Source organism: Rhineura floridana, chromosome 3 (genome assembly GCF_030035675.1).
Source record: "Rhineura floridana isolate rRhiFlo1 chromosome 3, rRhiFlo1.hap2, whole genome shotgun sequence".
In the NCBI taxonomy this organism is placed as follows: Eukaryota; Metazoa; Chordata; class Lepidosauria; order Squamata; family Rhineuridae; genus Rhineura; species Rhineura floridana.
The window spans coordinates 227,823,883-227,849,893 of record NC_084482.1 but is presented as its reverse complement, the minus strand read 5'-3'; the positions used below and the strand labels follow the sequence as shown (position 1 = coordinate 227,849,893).

At 45.9% G+C, this 26,011-nt stretch overlaps 1 protein-coding gene across 1 annotated transcript; it reads left to right on the top strand.

The window, feature by feature from the left end:
* The first annotated feature begins 1,062 nt into the window (after positions 1-1,062).
* On the top strand, positions 1,063-24,608 carry LOC133379094 (H-2 class II histocompatibility antigen, E-S beta chain-like). The gene is made up of 7 exons (XM_061613705.1): positions 1,063-1,205; positions 13,321-13,769; positions 14,680-14,767; positions 22,474-22,752; positions 22,922-23,032; positions 23,737-23,760; positions 24,580-24,608. The coding sequence occupies exons 1-7, from the start codon at positions 1,100-1,102 to the stop codon at positions 24,591-24,593; spliced, it is 1,071 nt and encodes a 356-aa protein (XP_061469689.1). The 5' UTR covers positions 1,063-1,099; the 3' UTR covers positions 24,594-24,608.
* Positions 24,609-26,011: the final 1,403 nt, after the last annotated feature.

Genomic DNA, 26,011 nt, shown 5'->3' with positions numbered 1-26,011 from the left:
GGCGAGGGAGTGATGAGTCTCCGGAGTGAGTCAAAGAAAGGGATTTCATCTGCACCCTCCGCCTGCCTGCCCGCCCCCAAAGTGGCTGTGGGGCGGTGGTGCCCAGGGTAGCCTTGGCGGAGGGGAGGCGCGCCTCGGAACTTCAGCCAATGAGGAAGCGCCCTGGCGATGACCAGCCTGTTGCCGGGTGAAACTCCCCGGGCAGGCGCCTCCCTGGGAGATAGAAAGAAATCCAGAGGATGGGGAAGTTATGGGGGGAGATTATAGGGGGGACTCTGGTTGTGCCCTCTTGTTCAAGGGGGGTTCCTCCAGGGAACGGGCTTCAGACTGAAAGCAGGAAGACTGGACGGGGAGTTGTTTCTTTGGACTGGTGGGATGGGGGGCTGGTTCTACCCTCTGAGCAAAGCGCTCCCCCGAATCGTCCTTACTATTATGGATTTTTCATGTGTGAATAAAACTTTATTGGTTAAAGCCAGAGGCCACCAAAATATAAATACAGCAAAAAAAAATATTTAACGTATCGAGCAAACAAATATATATTTACAAAAAGAAACAGAAAAATGAAACTTCATCCCCGCCAAAAAAAGCCACGCATTGCCCCTCTAGAGTAAACCACGCAGGTCTTACAAACAGGGCAGAGCAAAAGCACCCCACCCACCCCACCCCGAAGTGGCTCCTGGAGTGGAGGCTGGGAGGGGATCTCTGGGGGGGGGGGGCTCCGATAAGGGGCCGCTTAGCAAATGGGTCACAGCCTCCGATTAGCCCACCCTTCAGTCAGGTTGTCTGGAAGGCTCCCAGTGACGTATTTATGAACGCGGAATAAATAATTAGGAATGCATCAGAATAAGCTAAGGGGGAAATTGCTCACCTCGCAAATGTAGGAAGAGCAGAGAGCGCAAATAAAACTCAGTTTTGCCCTTTTCTTGACAAGTGCCTGAAAGGGACGTTTTCTGGTCTCCCCTGCCTGGCGACCGATGACGCCGCCTCGGATCGGAGCCCCATTGGTCCCTGCCCAATCCCCAGGGTGGAGGGGCGGGGCTTGGGCAGAGTTTCTCCCGGGGCTGAGCGGAGAAAGTCCCACTGCGGAGTCGGCTGCGAGATGATGGGGGGCTCCTGCGGATTGGACTTGGGGGTCCTCCTTGGGGCGGCAGTGCTGGCGGTGCTGGTCTCCCCTCCGGAGGTGCTGGGCGTGGAGGAGCCGCCAGGTGAGCAGAGATCCCAGGTGGGGCGGAGTAAGAGGGAAGTCCAGAGTGCCCCATCAGTGGGGCAGCAGCAAAGGGGCTCCTGCTGGGGCTGGAGGAGGAGGGGGCAGCGTCCTCCTCCCACTCAGAAACAGCAGCTCGGGTTTTTTTGGGGTGGGAAGGAGTTATTTGTTTATTTGCTCATTTATTGCAATTATTTATATCTCGCCATTCAGGCTATAAATCCTTCCAAGTCGGCTTACCAGTAACCCCCAATATTGCCTCATTAAAAAGCCCCCAGGACCCTCCCAGGACAGGAGAGCCGAGGGCAGAGCGATCCTCCCTTCGCGGCCAAAGGGTCCCACAAAGAGATGCGCCGTAACAAATTAGCAACTCCATAAAATGAATCTCTGTAATCTCCCAACGTCTTCCTCTTGCCCCTTCTCAGTAATGAGTGAAAGCGGGGCAGAGCCCTCCCCACTTCAAGGGACCTGAACCTGACTCCCTTCATCAACCTCCCCCTGACCCATAGCGGAGGGGGAGGCCTACGGTGCCCCTTCCCTGCTATGTTTTCCACAAAAAGCAACTAAGTTTATTACAAAAAAAACCCTGCCCCAGTGAACCTTTAGGCAGACTCTTTCCCCAGCCCGGAATCCCACCCCTAATCACCTAAGCCCCCCCCCACATTCGCTTGGGGTCATAGGAGTCAAGCCATCTGCCTGCCCAGCTCAGGACTGCCTGCATGGACTGGCAGGGGTGGCTGTCCAGGGTCTATGGCAGAGAAGGGTCCTCCTTCCCAGAGATGCCTCTGAACCAAGGACCCTCTGCATGCAGACCAGGTGCTCCAGTCCCTGAGCGATGTCCCTGCAGGCTCACATTCCCACCCAACCCACTTGTCCCTCCCCCTCCAGGCTGCCCCACACCTTTCTCCAGACTTCCACGGTCGCCCCACAGGCCTTATTCACAATCATCAACCGCAGGCTTAAAGCTCCCCCCTTTACTCAGAAGCTGCCCTGGAAGAGAGAGGGTCACTTTTAGTCCTCTTTCAGTCCTGACAGGGACTTCAAAGGTCATCCAGTCCAACACACAGATACTGCAGGGAATCCACTGTTCCAGCATCCCAGGGGGAGGGGGAATCCAGCCTCTGCTTCAAAAGCTGTAAAGGAAGGAAACCCACCCCTTTCTGAGGCAGTCTTTGTTCCCCCCAGGCATGGAGCCAGCCTAAAGGTTCAAGGGGGCACACAAAAAAGTAGTGTCCAGATTATTTATTTTTTGGAAAAATATTTAGGGCAGCCAGAAACATTTTAGGGGGTCAGGGGTCCCCTACCTCCACCTATGTGTCTGGTCCCCCCCCATCAAATGGTTCATCTTGACCTATCTCTGAGGAAGCCTTGAAGTTCCCCGGAACTCTCCTGTGGGTTGGGGGAGAAGCAAAAAGGGTGGGCGGAAGCCAGGCCAGATGCTGTTGCCCCTCCAAATCTCCTGTGGGGGTGCATCTGAGCAGAATGACCTTTGCTGGAACTGGAGTGTGTCCTGCCTGGGAAATTTGGGGTTGGGGGGTTCCAAACCAGACTCACCTGCTACCTCTTACTCTGGACTACCTTGACGCAAGCCACACTCTCTCATCCCCCCTCCTATATTGATATATGTTTACGTTAATACCCCCCACTTTCCTCCCAAGAGCTGAAGGGGGTGTACATGGGTCTGCCCCTCCCCCATGTTGTCATCACAACAACCCTGTGGGGTAGGTTAGGCTGAGAGGCGTTGCAGGCCCTCAAGACCCTCGATGGCCTACAAAGCCCCTTCCAACTCTATGATTCTATGATTCTAAGACCACTTAGTATGGGAGATTTGAACCTGGGACTCCCAGGTCGCTATCCAGCTCTCTAACCACTGTGCTACACTATCTCTCCATGGGGTAATGGAGTGCAGGTTGATTTTCTTAATTTGTTGAAAGCTAACATGTAAAATAAAACCTGAGTTAGAAAGAGCTTTCCTCTAATGGAAATTTCCTCTTTCCTCTCACATGCCCAAAGTCACAGAACAAGACCTAAGAAGCCTAGAGACAAACGTATCAGAAGTTATACCAAAGCCAGATAAAGACCCCGGCTTGCCTATCAGCCAATCTTGCTTCTGACCCAAGATGCAAAAATTTGGACTTCCATTATAGCAAAAGTACTTAATAACATAATACCAAATTATATCAAACCAGACCAAACAGGATTCAGAAAAAAACAGGAAATTACAACATAATGTCAAAAAACTAGTCGATTGCATAGAATTAAGTCAAAAGCAGAAGTTACAAGCCATATTTATGTTTTTAGATGCAGAGAAAGCATTTGATAGGGTGGAATGGTCATTTCTGGTTAGAACTCTTCAAGAAAAGAACTTGGGAGGAACTTTCAAATCTTGGATAGATTTATTATATCAAAAACTCACTGCAAAAGTATTTGTTAACAATCAGGTATCAACACCTATCTTGCAGAAGTGAAATATTCACCAAGGATGTCCACTCTCACCATTATTGTTCGCTATTTTTTGGAACCTTTAGCAATTTTAATAAGAAATAATCAGCAAATAACAAAATCCTAAAATGGCGGTGAGGAATTTAATATAGTGTTATATGCAGATGATATAGCATTAGCTTTAACACAACCAGAACCAGCCACTGAAAATACTTTTGATAGGTTACAGGTATACAGTATTCCAAAAGCTGCTAAGGCCTTCTTAACAGGAAAACTGGTCCTTGGAGGCTTGACTTCTTTGACACTGATTATATTGATTGATTGACAGACTTGGCTTATAACAAAACTAAGCTCTGCTTCTACAAACTGTGAGGAAAAAGGAGAGAAGAGAGAAAGAGGCGGGGAAACCTAGTTGCTTTCACTTTTCATACTATTCAATAGGAGTTTCATAAAAAGATACCCCTTGAGGCTTCTCTTTGTGTTACACCCAAAACATTCCCCTTAAAGAGACCACAAACAATTTCAGCATCCTCTGGCCCAATGAACTTCATGCAAGCTCATCCTCTTCTTCAAGTTCTAATGGATATAATAGTTGCATTGGCATTCTCAGAATCGCTCGAGATGGAAGTCGAACTGCACATGCACAAACTCTATTGTCACGTCCTTGGAACATTTCTTCAGTTCTACCAATCTTCCACCTGTATTTGGGCATTTTATCCTCATGAATCAAAACTATGCCATTTACTGTGAGTTCAGCTTTCATTGCGATGAACTGATCATATGTCCAATAGATATTCTTGTCGCTATCTTTTCCTAAACGGATTCATCAGTGTCTGTCGGTATTTCCACCTTTTACTGAGTTCATCTCCAGTAGTTGTATGAGTCACTGAAATAGGATAGCAGGTTATGAATCTCAAATATGAACTCATCTGCCTCGGTCTTCCATGTCAGACCTAAAACCTTTAATGATGAAAGTCCTAAAGTTTGTTCTTCCAGCTGTAAGTTGGGTTCATTCTCCTTGTTCTGCTAGAATGTCTGAAGTTCCTTAGAACTGGTCTTCCACTTCCGGAGGTCAATTCCAGGTGTTGAAAGCAATTCTCTGGCCTTCATGGCAATGAGTCACCGACATACAGGCATTAATCAAGCATCTGGCAGATGTTCCTTCTGATATTGTTTCAAATGATGTCTTATGGTAGCAGCAAGCAGAAAGCAATAAACCAAATAACACTCGAGTCATTCTCAGGATCTTTAGTTCTGGTTCTTGATCAAAGTTTAGTGGTTCTAACATATACAAAAATCTTACTGCATCCTGATTTTCACTTGCTATTAAGGTCTGAAGAAAAGCCTTTGCAATCTCTGCAGTGAAAGCTACCTTGTACTGATGGAACCTGATTAGAAGACCAAACAAATCTGGGTTCAGATTGGGTCCAGTTAGTAAACAGTCATTAAGTGATGGACACCCCCTTTCATGGGACGAGGCATCAAACACTACTCTGTTTTGTGGTAGCCTCATCCTCCCAGATGACTGCACAATGAGGAAGACAGTAGACCACCTTGCCTGTCTCAAGCAGACCTATGGGTGACTTCTTCAGCTATGCCCTTCTGAAGGTGCTCTTCAATGACATTGTTGTTCCTCTTAAAGAGCAGAAGATCAGTTCTGAACTTCCTAGCTAACTGTTTGAATCTTCTCTGAACTACAAGGTTGTTGTTTGGTAAGTCAGGTTGATCTGACTTCCAAGGCAGGTGTTCTTCATATCTCCCTTCCTTGTATTTTATGGAAGTTTCAAACCCTTGGAGCATCTCTTTGTCACACTTCATCTTCCCCTCCAGCTCTACCATTATGCTAATCGATTCTAGTTCCCAGAAGGCTCTCAGCTGTTTGGAGATGAGGGATTCTTCCTCCGTTATGACTTTCAGTACTCCGGCCTCTGTGGTACTGGTGCCTACGCGGGGTGTAGTGGGACCCTGAACAGCCCATCCAAATACAGTCTCAAGTGACACCAGTTCATTTCCAAGACGTTCCACTTGGCCTGTCACTGCCTGTCAAGGATAATCTCCTCCAATCTGTACTTCTAACTCTGGCCCTTGGATTTCCTTGGGAGAGGTTGCATCTGCCACCTGGAGGCCTCTTGCTTCTAATTCTTGGCACAGGCCATCTCCTGGGACCCTGACCATGGCACTCATACTTGTGGCATTTCCAGGGCCTCCAGTTCAACCTTTTCTCCCCCAGAGCCTTGCATGAATGAATGAATGAATGGGACTGCCTTCAAGTCAATTCCGACTTATGGCTACCCTATGAATAGGGTGTTCATGATAAGCAGTATTCCGAGCGGGTTTACAATTGCCTCCCTCTGAGGCTAGTTCTCCCCAGCTGGCTAGGGCCTGCTCAGCTTTCCACAGCTGCACAAGCCAGCCCCTTCCTTGCCCGCAACTGCCAGCTGGGGGGCAACTGGGCTCCTTGGGACTATGCAGCTTGCCCACGGCTGCACAGGTGGCAGGGCATGTAACCCCTGAGCCACTCCCTGTGGGGCTCATATTTAGCTGGCCCTTGACATCCAGGAGAAATGAGCAGGATTTGAACTCACAGAGTCTGGACTCCCTGCCAGGCTCTCCTCCCCACTGTGCTATACCACCTTAACTCTCCATCTTTTGGCAGTCACTGGTGTCTTTATGGCAAAGGAGTGGATAGTTAGGGTCCCTTCTCCCACCACCGGGAGCTTTAGTGCCCTGGAGATGTCCTCTCGTATAAATGTGCTTTCAGCTTGCAGTAATACTGTGTTCTGTGGCTTTAAGTCCACTGGAGATGGAGCGACTGATGGCATAACAGTGTCGTCAGGAGTGGTCTTGTTGGTGGGGTTCTCCTTTGCTTCTTGAGAACAAATGGACTTGTGATGGCCTTTTCCACAACCAGAGCAAACAATTCCCTTTGCTTTTCAGAATTTGGCCTGTCTTACCCCCAGACATATGAAGCATCGGCCTTGTTTCTTCAGCTTCTCCTTTCCTCCTCCAAGTGTCAGAGCTGAACAGTCATCTGCCCAGTGGTCAGGAGCATTGCAGAATATGCAGCTGCTTCTGGAGGTATTGTGCTCAGTGCTACAGCAGATGGCACAGAGACCAATCCTTTCTTCTGCTCTTGACTTCTGGCTATACTTGAGGGAGGGTATCGCTCTCACGTGGTTTAACTGCAGTCTTAGTCAGGACTGAGGTAAGCTCTCGGCTCTCAGTTTCCCTTGGGAGGAACGTCAGGAGTTCTGGTATCTTCCATTCATCACTATTATTATCCCTACTGCGGCTGAACTCCAGCGCTGTATCTTCAGGAATCATTTCCATCAGTGTAGGACACAACAGACTCCACAGGTATCAAAGACAGCCCCCATGGACTCCACATGGCGTACTTGAGTCTCACAGGCCTCACAGAGGTGGCGTAAAGCCAAGATGCCAGTTGACCTTTTTACTTGCTTTAGGTTTGGCAGCTTGTCCATCTGGGCATTAATAATCCTTGTGCCAAATCTTTCCCTCAGGACTTTCACAGCCGCATCTTAATTTACCTCTGATTGTGGCATGCCAGCAATTGCACTGGTTGCTGCCCCACCTAGGAAGGATTTTAGGTAATTAAACTTGTCCTCCTTTGCCAGCCTGGTGTTCTGGTGAATGGAGGTTCCATACTGGCTCCAAAATCCCCACCAGCAGCTAATGTCCTCATAAAATCTTTCAGTCATCCATTTGGGGAGCTTGACCCTCAGTGGCCGTGGATCTGCCCTTGCTGGGAAGAGGGACTTCTTGCATCTTCAGTGTTAATCGCTTGAATTGGATGAGCTTTCCCAGCTATGATGCAGTCTTTGTAGCCCTGTGCTGTTTCCACCTTTCTCCAATTCATCAAGATCAGTTATTTTATTTATTTATTCATTTATTTATTATTTGATTTATATCCCACCATTCCTCCTGGGTGGCAAACAAAAGCACTAAAAATGTATCCCAGTTTCTATGTCTTGGGATGGACCAAATGGCAGCAAAACATCATATTTAAAACTCTGCTTTTACCTTCATTTTCTTTCTGCACAGTCCACAGAGGGGGCTCAAAGCCAGCTGCAAACATGGTGCTTTTCATTCACACTGAAGGGAAAGGATCAAATGCACAGCTTCCTAATGACCATGCAGGCTTGCAGGGTGGGAGAAAGCAGCCAATTAGGAAGTGACATGAGGAAAGGGAGGAGGAGGGAATGGGCGTGGAGAGGGGAAGCATCTGAGTAAAGCATTTACAAACCACTAGAGATACAGAACTGAAGTCGTTTTTACCTTCCCTTTTTCAATTAAAAGAACATTGACCTACTATGGACTTAAAGGGGTACACTGAGATCTAGCTGCTGATTGCCTTCAAGGCATCGTGTGATCCATGCAAATTAAAAGGGGCAATGAGTAGCACCAGACCCGCACTACAGCTCTGTGTGAACCAGCTCTTGGTAAAGCTCATTTAGAATCTCTCCTTTGCTGGAAGCTGATTTAAGCTTTCCTCAAGCAGAGCCAGATCTGCATCAGTTTTCTGTCGTCCACATTCTGTCTTTTGTAACAGTTTTATTGTCAATGTTCTAGTTATAGCCCTCTTGCACAGTAGTGTAGTGGCAAATCCAGACGTGTGGGGTCCCTTCATGATAGCCATGCCACACCCCCTCCCACTTGCTAGCTTGCTCCTTGTCATCACCTCCATGCTCCTCAGTCCTTCCTGTGCATGCATTCTCCCAAACAGATGTCCCTATGAGTCAATCAGTATAAAAGGGGAGTGTGTTTCCTACTGAGAAGAGTCATCTCAGTCGGTGAAACACCACCTTTCACTCCGATTGGCTCCAATCAGCAGGAAAGGACAAGGAAGCATGTCAGAAGACTCTTCTGAGCTACTAACCCACTGCCCTTTCCTGCCAGGTGGCTCACAGGGCGCTGCAGACATAGAGACTCTGCTCCCAAAAAAGGAAAGGGTCTAAGGCCCCTCGAGACTCCAGACCACTGCACCCCTGCTCTTGCGCCTTTGCCTTTCCAGAGCCTCAGCCATGTCCCCTTGTTCTTTTGGACCTTACTGCACAGTCTGTCTTCTTCTCTTTGAATCTTTCCCTCCCAAGTTTCGGCCCCAAAAATATTGCAACAGCTAAACTCTCCCTAACAGGAATAATGGTTCTTGGAGGCTTGACTTCTTTAACACTGATTATATTGATTGACTGACAGGCTTGGCTTAGAGCAAAACTAAGCTCTGCTTCTACAAACTGTGAGGAAAAGGGAAAAAGAGAGAAAAAGGCAGGAAAACCTAGTTGCTTTCACTTCGCATACTATTCAATGGGAGTTACATAAAAAGATTTCCCTTTAGCCTTCTCTTTGTGTTACACCCAAACCATTCCCCTTAAAGAGGCCACAAACAGTTTCAACATACAGTGAAGCTTCTGGATATAAAATAAATACAACCAAATGCAAGTGCTTTGGAATTAATATATTTAAGAGGAAAATAGAAAGACAGCTAAGAGGTACTGGTTTACAATGGGAAAACAAACCAATCAGACATTTAGGTATTTGGCTACATCCTAACCTTGAAACAATTCAGGAGGCAACACTCAAAGCCTGACTACGGAGACTGAAGAGGATCTTTAAAAATGGGAAACATTGCAACTGTTGTGTTTGGGAAAACCAGAGCTTGGAAGATTACTTTTAAAAAGGAATAAATTACAATTACTGTTACATGGCCCCAAAAAGGAATACATTACCATTACAATGAACAATTGCTCTGAAAGGAATTGATTACTTTATTGTTACTCAAAAGTAATCACTACAATTACTGTTAAATTACTTAAAAAAACTAGAGTGCCTCTAAGGTGCTGTCTTGGCTGCTGCACACCTAAGAAGCCGAAAACAACATTAAAAATAAACACATGCACAGAGGTAGTAGAATAATTATTTTTATCCATTTGATAGCAATGGTGGTCTCTCTGCTGGTAAGGGAGGTGGGGAGGGAGGCAAAGGCCACTGCTCAGCTCTCTGTGCCTCAAACCAAGTGCAAGCCCCACCCACTCTCATCCAGCAAGCGTCATCTCTCTCGCACTCAACCACCTCCTGGACCCTGCCCTGCCACCATCTAAAGGACACCCATCCAAACAGACATTTCCCCTGAGATGCAAAAAGGTTAAAACACTGCAAATGCAGCAAAGTAGCCAGGGAGGGAGGCAGAGGCCAGTTCATGGGCTAAGTGCAAACACAGTGTTCACACATGCACACGCACTCACTCACCGTCCACCACCGTCCATTTTTTAAACAATTGTTTTCTCCACTCCACCTGTCTTGCTCCACACCTCCTCCCTTGTTGCCTCCGAAACACCCACAGAGGACGAGGGCAGAGCGATGGTGTGCAAAAGCCCAATTTCAGGAACATTGTTTTCATCCATGAATCACAGGAGGAGAAGACTTCCCCTGCTCCCCCCCAGTAATGCCCCAAAGTAATGCTGGAAACATTGCAATTACTCCTCAAAAGTAATAAAATTACTCCTATTACAATCAAAAGAATACTGAAATTTATTTGGTCACATAAGCCAAGTAAGACAGTGAATGAGAATGTGTATCAAAAAACTAGTAAGGGAGGATTGGAAATACCTAATATAAGTAGGTATTATTAAGCAGTTAAATTGCCTTTGATGTCAGAATGGTTTGAAGATAGAAATAATTATACATAAGAACATAAGAACAGCCTGCTGGATCAGGCCAGTGGCCCATCTAGTCCAGCATCCTGTTCTCACAGTGGCCAACCAGGTGCCTGGGGGAAGCCCGCAAGCAGGACCCGAGTGCAAGAACACTCTCCCCTCCTGAGGCTTCCGGCAACTGGTTTTCAGAAGCATGCTGCCTCTGACTAGGGTGGCACAGCACAGCCATCACGGCTAGTAGCCATTGATAGCCCTGTCCTCCATGAATTTGTCTAATCTTCTTTTAAAGCTGTCCAAGCTGGTGGCCATTACTGCATCTTGTGGGAGCAAATTCCATAGTTTAACTATGCGCTGAGTAAAGAAGTACTTCCTTTTGTCTGTCCTGAATCTTCCAACATTCAGCTTCTTTGAATGTCCACGAGTTCTAGTATTATGAGAGAGGGAGAAGAACTTTTCTCTATCCACTTTCTCAATGCCATGCATAATTTTATACACTTCTATCATGTCTCCTCTGACCCGCCTTTTCTCTAAACTACAAAGCCCCAAATGCTGCAACCTTTCCTCATAAGGGAGTCGCTCCATCCCCTTGATCATTCTGGTTGCCCTCTTCTGAACGTTTTCCAACTCTAGAATATCCTTTTTGAGATGAGGCGACCAGAACTGTACACAGTATTCCAAATGCGGCCACACCATAGATTTATACAACGGCATTATGATATCGGCTGTTTTATTTTCAATACCTTTCCTAATTATCCCTAGCATGGAATTTGCCTTTTTCACAGCTGCCGCACACTGGGTCGACATTTTCATCGTGCTGTCCACTACAACCCTGAGGTCTCTCTCCTGGTCGGTCACCGCCAGTTCAGACCCCATGAGCGTATATGTGAAATTAAGATTTTTTGCTCCAATATGCATAATTTTACACTTGTTTATATTGAATTGCATTTGCCATTTTTCCGCCTATTCACTCAGTTTGGAGAGATCTTTTTGGAGCTCTTCACAATCCCTTTTTGTTTTAACAACCCTGAACAATTTAGTGTCGTCAGCAAACTTGGCCACTTCACTGCTCACTCCTAATTCTAGGTCATTAATGAACAAGTTGAAAAGTACAGGTCCCAATACTGATCCTTGAGGGACTCCACTTTCTACAGCCTTCCATTGGGAGAACTGTCTGTTTATTCCTACTCTCTGCTTTCTGCTTCTTAACCAATTCCTTATCCACAAGAGGACCTCTCCTCTTATTCCATGACTGCTAAGCTTCCTCAGAAGTCTTTGGTGAGGTACCTTGTCAAACGCTTTTTGAAAGTCTAAGTAGACAAGAGTGGCTGTATCCTATAGCCAGCGTGGATTTTTCACATTCTGCAATGTGAAATTGAAAATACCCCCCATGCCATTCTGATGCTTCCCATAAGCTCATTTTAAAACAAAATCTTACAAGACTTACAGTCCTGAACACAGAAACGCTTTCTAAGCAACCCTCTCAATTTTCATGGCGATACACAAAACAGTCAGAGAGAACAGAGAGTTCAAAGTGTAAAAAGAGAGAGCGAAACCTGAGAGCCCTTTTGGACTTTTTTCTCTCAGAGTTCTCATAAGCTGTTAGTGAATATATTATTAAAAGCTGAGCAAGAACTGTAGGGTAAAAAACTATAGCAAATATTATGGTTTAAGCCAAAAACAATGATCAGCAAATAACATTTCCTCACATCTACAAACACAATATTTAAAGAATGGCTCAATGGCGTACAAAAGTTACCTCCTGGTTTCTCCCCTTTGACCTCAATTTTGAGAAATAAATTTGTAAATAATCAAGTACAACAAAGAATCGCTCATCACCTATGGGGGGAAAATGCTTTACTGAAGCAACTGGTTTAAACAAGGATCTATGATTTCCTATGAAAACATGGTTGCAATTTTGAATAACGAGAGACCTCCATTTTTTCAGTTTTTCCAATTAAGACACATAGGAGATCAACACAAGCGACAGAGTTCCATGTTCATCTACTATCTTTGAAATGTTCTTATTTTAGCCGGAGAAAAGGACAGCTGTTGCTAAAATATATCAGATTCTCTCCTTACTGAAAATACGACAATTACACCCAACATACCAAAGGAAATGGAGTTCATATTTAGAGAAATTTCATTTGCCCATATCAGAAGAAGAGCAGAGTTGGCTATTTAAGAACATCCCAATTGCGTTATCAAATCCGAATCTGAAAGGAAAGTTCTTTAAAGCAATTGACCAATAGTGCTTAACACCACCCAGGCTAAGCAAAAGGTTTTATCCAAAGTTGTGCTGTTGGAGATGTAGAAGACTTTGTTCATGTTTTCTGGAGTTGTGCCAAAGTAAAATCCTTTTGGAAAACAATTCTAAATTTAATAAAGGAAATGACAGGGAAAACAATGCCAAGAAATCTCTGAGCGATTCTCCGCGGGGGAGTTACAAAAGTGGAGGCCCCATTTCTATTAACTTTGCTCCCAGGGGCGAAAATACGTATCGCTCCAAAAGGGGAAAACAGCAAATCCCCAGCGTGCATGGCAGCCTGAGAAAAATCAAAGTTTAAAAAAAATCATTTCATTTTTTCCATACTTCCCCCCTGAAGGCTTCTGTAACATGAGTTTTTCCTAACCCCAGTCGTGTCAGAGGAATCCTCCTTCTTCTAGAATGTTTCGTACTTTTGTTCCCTTTGCATTTCTCCTTTTTTGCTTTGATGGGGAGCACTTATTGTAGGCAAAGGTAAAAACCAGAATTCAATTATTCTTTTTTAAGAAAGGAAAGAAAGGAAGCGCTGCTCTGCGTCCTCCCCCCCGTTCTGGATCCCGACGGGCTCTTCCCTCTTGCTGGAAAAGAGACTTTTCTAGAGGGGGGAGCGGAAGGATCCCTCCCGAGGGACGTGCCCCTCCGGCCGGCCCTCGCCTCGCCCCTCCGGCCCTTCCTCCACCTCGCCAGGAGAACAGCTGCCTCTGCATCCGCCTGACCCCCTCCCCATCTCTCCCCCCCAGAGCATTTCCTCTTCCAGAAGAAGGCCGAGTGCCACTTCTCCGCCTCCTCCGCCAACGGGACGCTGCAGCGCATCCGCCTCCTGCACAGGTTCTTCTGGGACCGGCAGGAGCTCCTCTACTTCGACAGCGACCGAGGGAGGTTCGTGGCCGTGGCCGAGCTGGGCGAGCGCGACGTGGAAGCCTGGAACAAGGACAAGGCCAGACTGCGCAACGCGATGGCCGACGTAGAGGGCTTCTGCCGGCACAACTGCGGCATCCTCGCTGAGGGCTTCTCCTCCCGCAGGAAGAGTAAGTGGGGGAGCCGGGGGAGACACCTGGCGCTTCTGCCGCCCGCGCAACTGGGGAAAGGTCGGCACGCCCTTCATGCGAGCAGGACGCTGAGTGAGTCTAGAAGGGGATGGGGAGACCCCATCAGACTCTTACTATATGACTATGGTTTTGACAGCAAGATTATTATGGAATACTGATAATGGAAGATTGGATATTGAAATTACTGGACTTAACAAGACTACTGAAGATGGAAGATGGAAAATGGAACTAATAGAGATAATAGAACAATGGCTACTGAAATTATTGAACCTAACAGATTCTGATGTGATGGATTAATTGAAATGTTTATTTTGACTATGGTTATGACAATAAGATTATCATAATTAGTAATGAGATGGATTAATCGATATGCTTATCTGGAAAAAAAAATTGATAGATATATTTCTTAAAGAATTGAAACCTCTCTTTGACTTTTTGTGGAAAGAATAAAGTAATGTTTATGAGATTTGATGATTAAGTAAGATAACTACTGGAGGAAAGTGATTTTATAATATGACTTAAGAGACAGGATTGTTATATATTATAGACTTATAACTGATTTGATCTTTGACAAATGGGAAGTCAATATTTTACTCTTTATTTTTTATTTTTGTTTTTTTTTTCTTTTTTTCTTTTTGTTTAACTATTTTTGATTTTGTTTTTTGTCTTTGAATGTTTTATGATTTTGTCTTGTATGTTTTATGAAAATCTGAATAAAAATTATTGAAAAAAAAAATAGAAGGGGATGGGGAGACCCAAAAGTGGGGGGCGAAGGCTGTCCCCTTCCGGAAGCTCCCCCACCCCACCCCCTTGGCTCTGCCCCCTCCCTCCGCACCTGGAACCAGATGAAGAATGGGAGGGGGAGGGGGGTCAGGGGAGGGGAGGCAAGAAAGGGGGGAACCGACAGGGGGGCAAATGAGGGCATTGCCCCCATATGATAATTCTGCCCCCCAAATGATAATTCTGCCCGCCAAATGAAATTTTCCTTCGGTCCCCAAATTTCCTGCATTACAGTAACTTCAAACTTCAGGTTTGCTTTCTGAAATGCAGTTTAGGCATCCAAAGAGGGGGCAGGGCAAAGTCACCCCGGCAGAAGGAGGACACAAAGTTTTGCATTTTGCTAACAAGAAGTTTGAGTGTGAGAAGTTTGTCTGGAGCAGAGCAGAGGGGAGGACAAGGGGGCAGGAGGGATGTGGCCCCTGAAGTTCTCCTCTGTAAACACAGCAAAGGTAAGAGTTCGAAGGGTTTGCAGTTGGAGGAAGGCGAGGTGGGAAGGAGCTCTTTTGATCTGCATGGCAGAGCATCTCTCCCATTGGAGTCAGTTTAATGATTTCCCCACTAAAATGTAATGTTTTCACACACATGACTGGCGGCGAATTTTAGTGGCTAGTGGGAAATCTGGTGTTTGTCAAACGTTTTATGGTCAGCATCTGCTGTTTTTCACAAATTCTTCCATTTAATCCCCCCCCCGCTATTATGTATTTCATGAAACTGTCTTGCCAAAATTCTACTTTTGGATATTGTATTTTGGAGATAAGTCAAGTCTCCTGATCCTCTGGTGTGCTTGTTTTTTTTAAGGTATAGAGAACGAGGAGGTTCTTGCCAGTTGACTGACTGACAGAAGGAAAATGTGCAGCCCCTATTCTACCCAATCAAAGTGTGAGGCAGGCTAAGCACCACCAAAGGAGACATCATTAGGAACTATAAGCCTCAGAAATAAATGTCCTGAGCATGCACAGAATGCACCTGCCTCACCAATGAGGGACCTTTGTATAAACAGTACATCTTATCATCATCAAAGGAAGAGCCTGCTGGATCAGGCAAAGGCCCACCTAGTCCAGCATCCTGTTCTCAGAGTAGCCAACCCCCCCACACACACACCCCACCTAGGAATGCAAAATCTCCGTACTTCTCTCAGATCTAAAAGCCACACACACACATTTCTACCTGCAGTTCCAAACTTAAATAGAACACACCAATGACTGCTAGGACTTTAAACTTCTGTCATCCACCTTGTTAAGCAATTCCTCACAAGGGTGTCAAATGTGTTATCAAACATGGTGTCTAGTGGGTCAAGGTCAGATTCTGGTGGATTTGGGGCGTGGGTCTGGTGAGAAAAACAGTTCTCGTTGGCAACACTGATATCCGCCTCCCCTATAGAGCTCAAGCAGCCCCTGTAGGGGTTGGGGGCTATTAATGCATCTGGTGGGTGTCCCTGGGCCTTTGGGCCTCAGCTGTGCAGCAGCCCAACCTGGTCCAGGGCAGCACCTGGGAAGCAGCAGAGAGGGGAGTGAGCTGGCTCCCCAAGGCCCAGGAAGCCGAATGAGACCCCTTACTAACTCAGCCCAGGCAATGGGGAGCTGGAAAATTGTGTGTGTGTGTGTGCCTGGGGGGTATTTCTTCCCTAGATGGTTAAAAAGTTGAAGAAGATATCCTTTCATTCCTTTCAGTCTGGTTCCATTTCAAAATGGTTTTGAAAAGTGTAACGTGGCTAGAGCCTTAGTTGCAACAGTTTTAGACCTCCACCCAATGGTGCAAATGATTTTTTTCATAATAGGGTTTTATTAAAGAACAACTCTTTACACTTTACATATACCAACCTTTCCATTTAAAACATTACAACATAATTCACCTTACGTCGTAGTAGCCCTATACATTATATGTTTCATGTTTTAACAACCCCCTTCAAAATATAAACTACCCTCCTCCCTCCCACCCTCAATCCCCCTGAGAAGGGCAGAATTAATTCCATGATTCACCATTCACCAAGTAATAGTCCCACTATATTCTGCATTAGTCAGGCCTCATCTGGAATACTGCATTCAGTTCTGGGTGCCTCATTTTAAGAAAGATATAGACAAGCACTCTAGCCCATCTCCAGATGATGTATCCTGAATGTTTCTGAATGATGGGCTGTGAATAATCTGATCAACATGTGAGTAGAACATAGGGGCACATTTTACACAATAATTCTTAGGGTTATTTCAAACCTGGAGTCCTGTCAAACTAATCTCATCTCTTTTTTTGATCGGGTCACTAGCTTAGTAGATGGTGGAAATGCTGTAGATGTCATCTATCTAGATTTCAGCAAGGCATTTGACAAAGTCCCCCATGACCTTTCGATTAGCAAACTAGTCAGATGCGGACTACATGGAAATATTGTCAGGTGGATTCACAACTGGTTGGAAAACCGTACTCAAAGAGTGGTCGTCGGTGGCTCTGCTTCGGACTGGAAGGAGGTCTTGAGTGGAGTGCCACAGGGTTCTGTCCTGGGGCCGATACTCTTCAACATTTTTATCAATGACTTAGATGACGGGGTGGAGGGAAGCCTTATGAAGTTTGCGGATGATACGAAACTGGGAGGGATAGCTAACGCAATGGAAGACAGGAATAAAATCCAAAGGGACCTGGATAGACTAGAAAATTGGGCTGAAATTAATAAAATGAAATTCATTAAAGACAAATGCAGGATTCTGCATTTAGGCCACAAAAACAAAATGCATGGGTACAGGATGGGAAATACCCAGCTTAGCAGTAGTGCGTGTGAGAAGGACCTTGTAATTGTAGTGGATCATAAATTGAACATGACCCAGCAGTGTGATGCTGCGGCAAAAAAGGCAAACACAGTTTTGGGCTGCATAAACAGAGCTATAGTTTCCAGGTCGAGGGAAGTAATAGTCCCACTATATTCTGCATTAGTCAGGCCTCATCTGGAATACTGCATTCAGTTCTGGATGCCTCATTTTAAGAAAGATGTAGACAAGTTAGAGTGGGTTCAGAAGAGGGCAATGAGGATGATAGCTGGTATGGAGAACAAGTCTTATGAGGAAAGGTTGAAGGAACTTGGCATATTCAGTCTGGTGAAGAGAAGGCTGAGGGGTGACATGATTGCACTCTTTAAGTACCTGAAGGGCTGTCACATAGAGGAGGGTACAGATTTGTTCTCTGCTGCCCCTGAGGGTGGGACTAGGTCTAATGGTTTCAAGTTGCAGGAGCATAGATTCAGATTGGGCATTAGAAGGAACTTCTTGACAGTAAGGGCAGTTCGGCAATGGAACCGACTGCCTAGGGAGGTGGTGGGATCCCCTTCGCTGGATGTCTTCAATTCCGTACGCCGTGGATGCAGTAAATTAACCAGAGTTGACCACTTGCAATCCGATCCAGTGGGATCGGTTTCAGCCTCTCCTTTCTGAGGAAGTGGACAAGGTGCTTTCATCTGTGAAGCCTACCGCTTGTCTGATTGATCCTTGCCCATCATGGCTCCTTGTGAATTGCAAGGAGAAACTGGGTGAAGGGATTATGGCGGTGGTAAATGCATCCTTAGCGGAGGGTGTAATGCCACTGGCCCTCAAGGAGGCAATTATAAAGCCTATCTTAAAGAAGTCCTCCTTGGATCCCCAAGTTTTGAACAACTTTTGCCCAGTTTCGAATTTGCCATTTTTGGGCAAGATCATTGAGTGAGTGGTGGCTAACCAATTGTCAGCACACTTGGATGAAACGGATTATCTGGATCCATACCAATCAGGTTTCAGGACTGGACATGAAACTGAAACACTCTTGGTCGCTCTGGTGGATGATATGAGGAGGGCATTAGATAGGGGAGAATTCACCTTTCTTGTCCTCCTGGATCTTTCAGCGGCTTTTGATACTGTCGACCACAGTATCCTGTTGGATCGCCTGGAAGGACTGGGAATAGGAGGCACTGTTCTACGGTGGTTCTGTTCCTTTCTCTCTGACAGGCATCAACAGGTAGCATTGGGAGATGAGGTTTCAGACTCTTGGCCTCTCACTTGTGGAGTGCCACAGGGTTCTATCCTCTCTCCCATGCTATTCAACATCTATATGAAGCCGCTGGGATCCATCATCAGGAGATTTGGGCTGCGGTGTCACCAATATGCAGATGACACTCAGCTCTATCTCTTGTTTAAGTCCTCACCAGAGTTGGCTGTGGAGACCATGTCCAAGTGCCTGGAATCCGTGAGTGGATGGATGGGAAGGAACAGGCTGAAGCTAAATCCTGACAAGACCGAGGTGCTGCTTGTGGGAGACAGAGGAAGGTTGGGTCCTGTTGACCTGAGGTTTAATGGGGTACAATTACCCCTGAAGGACCAGGTCCGCAGCCTTGGGGTTGTTCTTGATTCCAGGCTGTCCATGGAGGCTCAGATTTCGGCAGTGAGCCGGGCAGCCTGGTACCAATTACACCTCATACGTAGGCTGCAACCCTACCTCCCTGTTCATCAGCTCCCACTGGTAGTACATGCCCTGGTCACCTCTCAATTAGACTACTGCAATGCGCTCTACATGGGGTTACCCTTGAAAACGGTCCGGAAACTTCAACAGGTACAGAATGCGGCGGCTCGTTTACTTACAAACAGTCATCCCCGTGATCATATTACGCCAGTATTATTTAATCTACACTGGCTTCCAGTAGTTTTCCGGGCCCAATTCAAGGTGTTGGTGTTAACCTTTAAATCCCTATACGGTTTCGGCCCAGTTTATCTGAAGGAGCACCTCCAGCATCACCAATTATGCCGCCCAACAAGATCAGCCACGCAGGGCCTTCTCTCAATCCCACCAACAAAAGCAGCTAGGTTGGTGGGGACTAGAGAGAGGGCTTTTTCGGTGGCGGCCCCCACTCTCTGGAATTCCCTCCCGTTCGATCTTCGGCATGCCCCTTCCCTGGATACCTTCCGCCGAGCCTTAAAAATGTGGCTGTTTGGACAGGCCTTTGGGACTGCCGGGATGGGCTAATTACATACTGAATGCCCATTGTTGTGTACTGCATATGTTGTTATTTTTGTTACGGTTGATTATATTGTATTTTATTGTATTTATTGTATTGTATTTTATTGAAATTTAATATTTACGTCGCCTAGAGTGGCTTCGGCCAGATAGGCGACCTAAAAATTAAATTTACATTTACATTTACATTCAAGCAGAGGCTGGACAGCTATCTGCGGGAGATGCTCTAGCTGTGGATTTCCTGCTGTGAGCCTACAAGGCCCCTTCCAACTCTATGATTCTATGATACTATATACGTTTTGCTGCGACCGACAAATGTCCTTGTAAATCACTTCTGAGACACATGTAATAAAGTTCCACCATATAGCACTGAAGTTGTCTGTCTCTTCCAATGCTCGAGAGAGGTGAACAAGTCATGTTCCCTAGTAAGGCAATCTTCCATACATTGTTCATCCATGCCAATCTGTTCAAGTCTTTTAATTCTTTCCATCTTTGAACCACTGTCTCATGTGCCGCCAGAAGCAGTGAAGATATCAATTCTTAAATTTAATATTCACATTCTGATCTTCAAATATGGATAATAGAAATAACTCAGCAGAACATACAATCTTTTCCCCTGTAATTTTGAGTATTCTCTGTGGACCTCCCCCCAAAAAATCTGAATTCGGGGGCAGGCCCGCAAATTGTAAATTAATCTTTTCCCAATCACATATCACTTTGCCTGATTTGTTTGTTAAAGGATATATTTTTATTTAAATTTTGTTTCTTTTTAATGCATTAGATAATAGTTTAGAATGTTTCTTCCCTGCCTCATAATACTGTTGTCGAACATACAGTAAAGAAGTGGCCATTTTATTAGTTTCCAAGTCTTCAAGTTCTTTAGGTTGGATCTCTAATATATGCAAGATCCTTCTAGAACCCCTTTGTTTATAATGCTGTTCCAGACTCAATATATCTTTTAATAATTGAGACCTAATAGGATCTGCAATTTGTCTTCTTCTTTGCTTCTTCTGCTATGCATACTCCTCTGATTTTGCTTTCGTAGGATCCCAAACTGTGGTAAGTGCTGTATCTGGAGTTATGTTAACTTCAAAATGTTCCTTTAATGCTGTTATATTTTGAACTGAGTCTTGAGAGGCCATTAAATTTGGATTTAACCTCCAGATTGGATGAGCGGGAGTGAATTGCAAACGTCAAAGTACCACTACAACCACTGCATGGCGTGACACTGTCCTTGGCATTATGTCTGCTGACCACAAATGTGAGAGCAGGGGGCAGATATTAATACATGATTCAGCTGGGAAAGAGATTTATACCTTGAAGAAAAATATGAATCATCACTGATCCCCGGGTTGACCTGTCTTCAGGCATCAGACAAATCAAATTGTGTTAATAGTTGTAATAATTGATTTCTCTCTCTTACAGGCCCTCTCTGCCCCCTTGTGGATAGATGTATATTTGCATCGCAGACCATGTTCAAATCTCCCCCTATAATAACACTGGTTTCTTTTGCAAATTTGGTTAATTTTTTAAGAATCTTACATAAAAAAGAGAATGGACATGTATTTGGAGCATACAGTGATGCCACTGAGAATAACCTCCCCTCCAACAATCCTCTAGCAAAAATACATCTTCCATCAGGGTCTCTACAGATAGCTTGTAACTGAAAATCCACAGAGCTTGCCAATGTTGAGAGTGGGAAGATCCTCCATCTCTTAATAATATTCCCTAATCCTCTAATATTTAATGTTACACAGCAAAAATCAAGCATTTAAAATAATAAACTGTCTGCCATTTAATTATACCACCACCAGCAAAACCCAAATTACTCACCATATCATCTCGCAATTTCCGTTCAATTTATTTATCCAGTTCCTCTTTCTCAGAACCCCCCTTCGCCCCCACCCACTCAACTGCCCCACTGGCCAGCTATAGGCTCCCATACATATCCCAGGAGCCTGCAACATAAACCAGATGTATTTCCGCCAACTTTGGGCCTGACTAAAGTGGGGGTAAAAACATGTGCTGTTGCTGTAGGCAAAACTAACCACCACACCTGTAACCAGACCATTGTTGGTTGTTGTTATGTGCCTCCAAGTTGATCAGAATTATGGCAACCCTATGAATCAGTGACCTCCAATAGCATCTGTCATGAACCACCTTGTTCAGATCTTCTAAGTTCAGGTCTGTGGCTTCCATTATGGAATCAATCCATCTCTTGTTTGGTCTTCCTCTTTTTCTACTCCCTTCTGTTTTTCCCAGCATTGTTGTCTTTTCTAGTAAATCATGTCTTCTCATGATGTGTCCAAAGTATGATAACCTCAGTTTCATCATTTTAGCTTCTAGTGATAGTTCTGGTTAATTTGTTCTAACACCCAATTATTTGTCTTTTTCGCAGTCCATGGTATCCGCAAAGCTCTCCTCCAACACCACATTTCAAATGAGTTGATTTTTCTCTTACCCGCTTTTTTCACTTTCCAACTTTCACATCCACACATAGAGATCAGGAATACCATGGTCTGAATGATCCTGACTTTAATATTTAGTGATATACCTTTGCATTTGAGGACCTTTTCTAGTTCTCTCACAGTTGCCCTCCCCAGTCCTAGCCTTCTTCTGATTTCTTGACTGTTGTCTCCATTTTGGTTAATGACTGTGCCAAGGTATTGATAATCCTTGACCAGTTCAATGTCCTCATTGTCCACTTTAAAGTTACATAAATCTTCTGTTGTCATTACTTTAGTCTTTTTGATGTTCAGCTGTAGTCCTCCTTTTGTGCTTTCCTCTTTGTTTGTGTTTGTGTGTAGATATTTTACAAATTCCAGAAAAGCTGTAGACAAGTGAGCGTCACCTATTATCTGACTCTTAGTCTGGCCACCAAGGGAAGCTGGGGCATGATACAGAGAACAAACAGGTTGGTTATGGTGTTAGGAGGGAAGGATTCACTGAGTGTCTACTGGGGATGATGGATGGAAGATGCTCTCACTATCCCTCCCTCCCTCCCTCCCTCCCTCCCTCCCTCCCTTGAATTCTCCATGTCTACCCCTCCCTCAGTCTCTGAAGCCCCCTCACAAATATTCTCTCTCTCTCCCCCTCCAACAGTCCAGCCCAAGGTGAAGATCATCCCCACAGAGGATGACTCCTCATCGCACAACACTTTGCTGATTTGCACCGTGGCCGGCTTTTTCCCTCCAAAGATCGAGATCAAGTGGTTCAGGAACGGGAAGGAGGAGACCAGAGTGTGGACCACAGACGTCACCCGGAACGGGGACTGGACATTCCAGATCCAGGTGATGCTGGAGGCGCAGCCAGAACGCGGAGACGTCTATGCCTGTCAGGTGGACCACACCAGCTTCGAGGGCCCCGTCACCGTGCAGTGGGGTAGGACAGCCCTGATCCATCTTCCTTATCTCCTGGAGTGGAGGCAGACTCTTTTGGAAAGGGGCATTCCGGGGCCAAGGCCTCCATGGGGGTTAAGGATGCTCCCCTTGTGGTCTGATCCCAGGCCTGCCTTTCCTCAGTCAAGGCTTTCTTTGCTTTGTGTCTCCAGAGCCACAGTCGGACTCCGCCAAGAGCAAGATGTGGACGGGGATTGTGGGGATCGTGCTGGGGCTGGTCTTTGTGGCAACCGGACTCACCCTCTACCTGAAGAACAAGAAAGGTGATGAGGGAGGTGGGGGGCTGATGGGGGGTCCTGAATCTGGGGGGAACTGGGCTTGGCTCTAGACTCCCCTCCTGTCCTTGCTCCTTCTCCACTCCTAGGAGGTCCCTCTTGGTGTCTAAGACGTGGGCAGAGTTTAGCCTAAACAGAGTCAGAATCACATGCAGCATCTCTTGAGACTCGTTCAGTCCTTTTATACTTGGGAATAACAGAACGCTCCTTCCGGTTCTGGATGCCTTTCTCTCTCAGGGTCCTTGTGCTGAACTCTTCAGGTCCATTTTCCTGCCCACTTGACCAAAAATCACTGCAGCAGCTGACCAATGCTCCCTCCGTGCAGAGCGAAGGGCCGTTGTGTTACCCATGGCTGGTCCAAAGGGTGCAGTTGAAGGAAATGGGAGGGATTTGTGTGATTGTGGGCATTGGGTGGTGATGGGAAGGTGAGAGGGCAAGATGTCTCCCACTCTAGTTTTTGTCATTTGGGGAGACATGGTTCTATCCTGCGCACCCTCCACACCCCGGATGTCCTCCATTTCTTGACGTTTTAGACTGCATAAGTGGACACAAGTGGGAGAGCTTTATTTTGTACAAAATGGTTGTCTCTTGATTGGGTTCTTTTGATCTGGGGGTGGGGCGGGTGTTCCCAGGGGAGGGGTCTTGGGGGGGACTATTCCATCCTGACTGAGTCTTTCTCTCCTCCCCCCCAGGGCGATCCATCCCTCAGCCTGCAGGTAACTTTTCTCTTGGCTCTTCCACCCTCCCCCTCCCTCCCTTTCCCCAGCTGCTGTGGGGGCCCTTTGCTTTTTCACCCACAGACTCTCTAGATGGAGTGGGAGGGGGCTTCAATTGAAAAAAACAATCCCCCCCTGCACACACACTCCACTTTTGCCTTCTGGAAGTGGGTCTGCAGGAGAGTTTCCCACCCTGGAGGGTGTTGGTCAGAGCTGCTTCGCAAGGGCCAGTGCAGAGTCCAGGGCGGATATTCGGCCCTCAGGGGAAGGTGGGTTTTCTGCCCTCTTTGAGGTCTATCTGGAGAAGGACCTTCTTCTGCCCCCTCATCCCCTTCTCTGCTGGGGGAACCATTCAACCCCCCCAATTCTGCCTCCCTTGCCGGCTCAGTGCCTCACCTGACACTCTCCACATCTTGCCTCAGGTGGATTAGGGACCCCCCCACACACACAGTCACATGGCCGGTGGGGAGGGATGATGGGAGTTGTAATCCAGCAAGAGCCAGAGGGCACCAGGTTGGCTATCCCTGAATTAAGCTGTTTTTGCTTTTTATCTTCTGCAGTACTGATTTTTTTTATACTCCTAGTTTTTATTGTTTGATTTGGACAGACTTTTCCTGGGAAAGGGGCAGATCCATATTTTACAATAAATAAGTAAAGCTAATTTTTTGTTGCTCGGGGAAGAGTTTTGGGGAAAGAGAGAGAATCACGGTGAGGATTTTGACCCGTCCCCACATCTGAGGGTTCAAAGTCCAGCAGGGGTTATCCTCCCTCCTCACCCCCTAGTTGATTAATTCCTTTCTCTCTCTTCTCAACCTCCAGTGCTCATCAGCTAGACTTCACTGCTCCGTGGGTATCCCCGATGTGGAGGAGAAGCATCTCCCCCCCCATGAGGGTCGGCCTGTCCTTGCTCTGAAGATGCAGACTTTTGGATGCCATGGAGGGGCTGGAGAAGGCCCTTGGCAGAGACAAAGCCTCTCCCTCCAGAGCCCCACATGTCTTACACCTTTCATGTCTCCTTTTTTGGGGGGGAAGGGAAAGGGGGGTCCCATTTGGGTTTTTTTGTAATTCTGGCTGATCTCCTAGATCTGTCATCTCTCGTGCGCTGAATCTCCCTGCTGGGGGTGGGACCTGAACTGTCCCTTAAAACAAAGGATCTACTCAATCCCATAAGGACTGAGTTAGTCTTTAAAGCAGGGATGGGGAATTTCAGGGTTTGGGGGTGTATACCCTGGGGCATGTATGTGTTAGGAACAAATTTAAAATACCCCCTCCTCTCCCCTCAGAAGGGTGAGCTAGAAGCCTAGTATGCTTCTTTTTACCTGTTAATGTTCCAGCCAGATACCAAAAGTAAAGCAGACACACAGACAACTACTTGCTTGATCAAGAAAGGGGTCTCTAACCACACAGACCACAGTCTGTCGGGAGAGAGAACCGCGTTTATTAGGTAAAAGTCCCATTATATAGGTTTTTACAGTAAAACAAGGCATTTTGTTATTAAAAAAGGCATACCCAAAGGAAATACAATATTACATCTTTACAGAGATAAGTAAGCGCGTTAGCTCATTATTGTTACATTTGCTTTTGATTCTAAAAGGCGAGAGTTGTGATAACGTATTTATACACTTGTCAGTCAAAAGGAAACTTGTTGTGAGATCAGAGCTACAAGAAGGCGAGGAAAAGGGGCAGATTGACACCAAAGAGATAAAAAATGTTTCTAATGTGCTTATGAACTTAGCATAGTCAGCAATATTGCGCAAAACTTAAGGAAACATTGTAATAAGATATTATGAGAAAATGTCTTGTTTGTACTGACTTAGCTTACAATGTTGCAGGAAGAGTATAGTGGCTTTAAGACAGAGTGAAATAATAACATCAGAAGGGAAACATGTTATCTCGTTTTTACAGAGATGTTTACGGTCAGAGAGGCGCCTTCGGGGTTTTTCTCATGAGGGAAGAAACTGAACTTTGAGTTGTATTTCTCTGGGTTCCAGAAATCTTTGCAACATTGGTTCTGACAGAAATGTAGGTTCCTTTAAACCACTCCTGACAACCCTGGGCAACTTTTTGGGGTCGGGAATAATTTTATTCCTAACAATTCCCTGATATGCAGCTAAAATTCAAACAAGACTTGTTTGAGTTACAGCTGCACCATTATTGTTACTAGTAGAAGTCACTCCGAGGCGTGAAAGAGTGGCTGTGAAGGGAAAAGTCATTAGGGAAAGGGGGCCTTCTCAGGCACTGAGTTCCAAGA

What these genes read in the sequence shown, in the direction of transcription:
- LOC133379094 (XM_061613705.1), top strand. Translation starts at nt 1,100, where the DNA reads ATGATGGGGGGCTCCTGCGGATTGGACTTGGGGGTCCTCCTTGGGGCG. An exon ending in ACTATGGTTTTGACAGCAAG is followed by an intron (nt 13,770 to 14,679) that starts ATTATTATGGAA and finishes TCTGAAATGCAG; the next exon opens with TTTAGGCATCCAAAGAGGGG. An exon ending in CTACCTGAAGAACAAGAAAG is followed by an intron (nt 23,033 to 23,736) that starts GTGATGAGGGAG and finishes CCTCCCCCCCAG; the next exon opens with GGCGATCCATCCCTCAGCCT.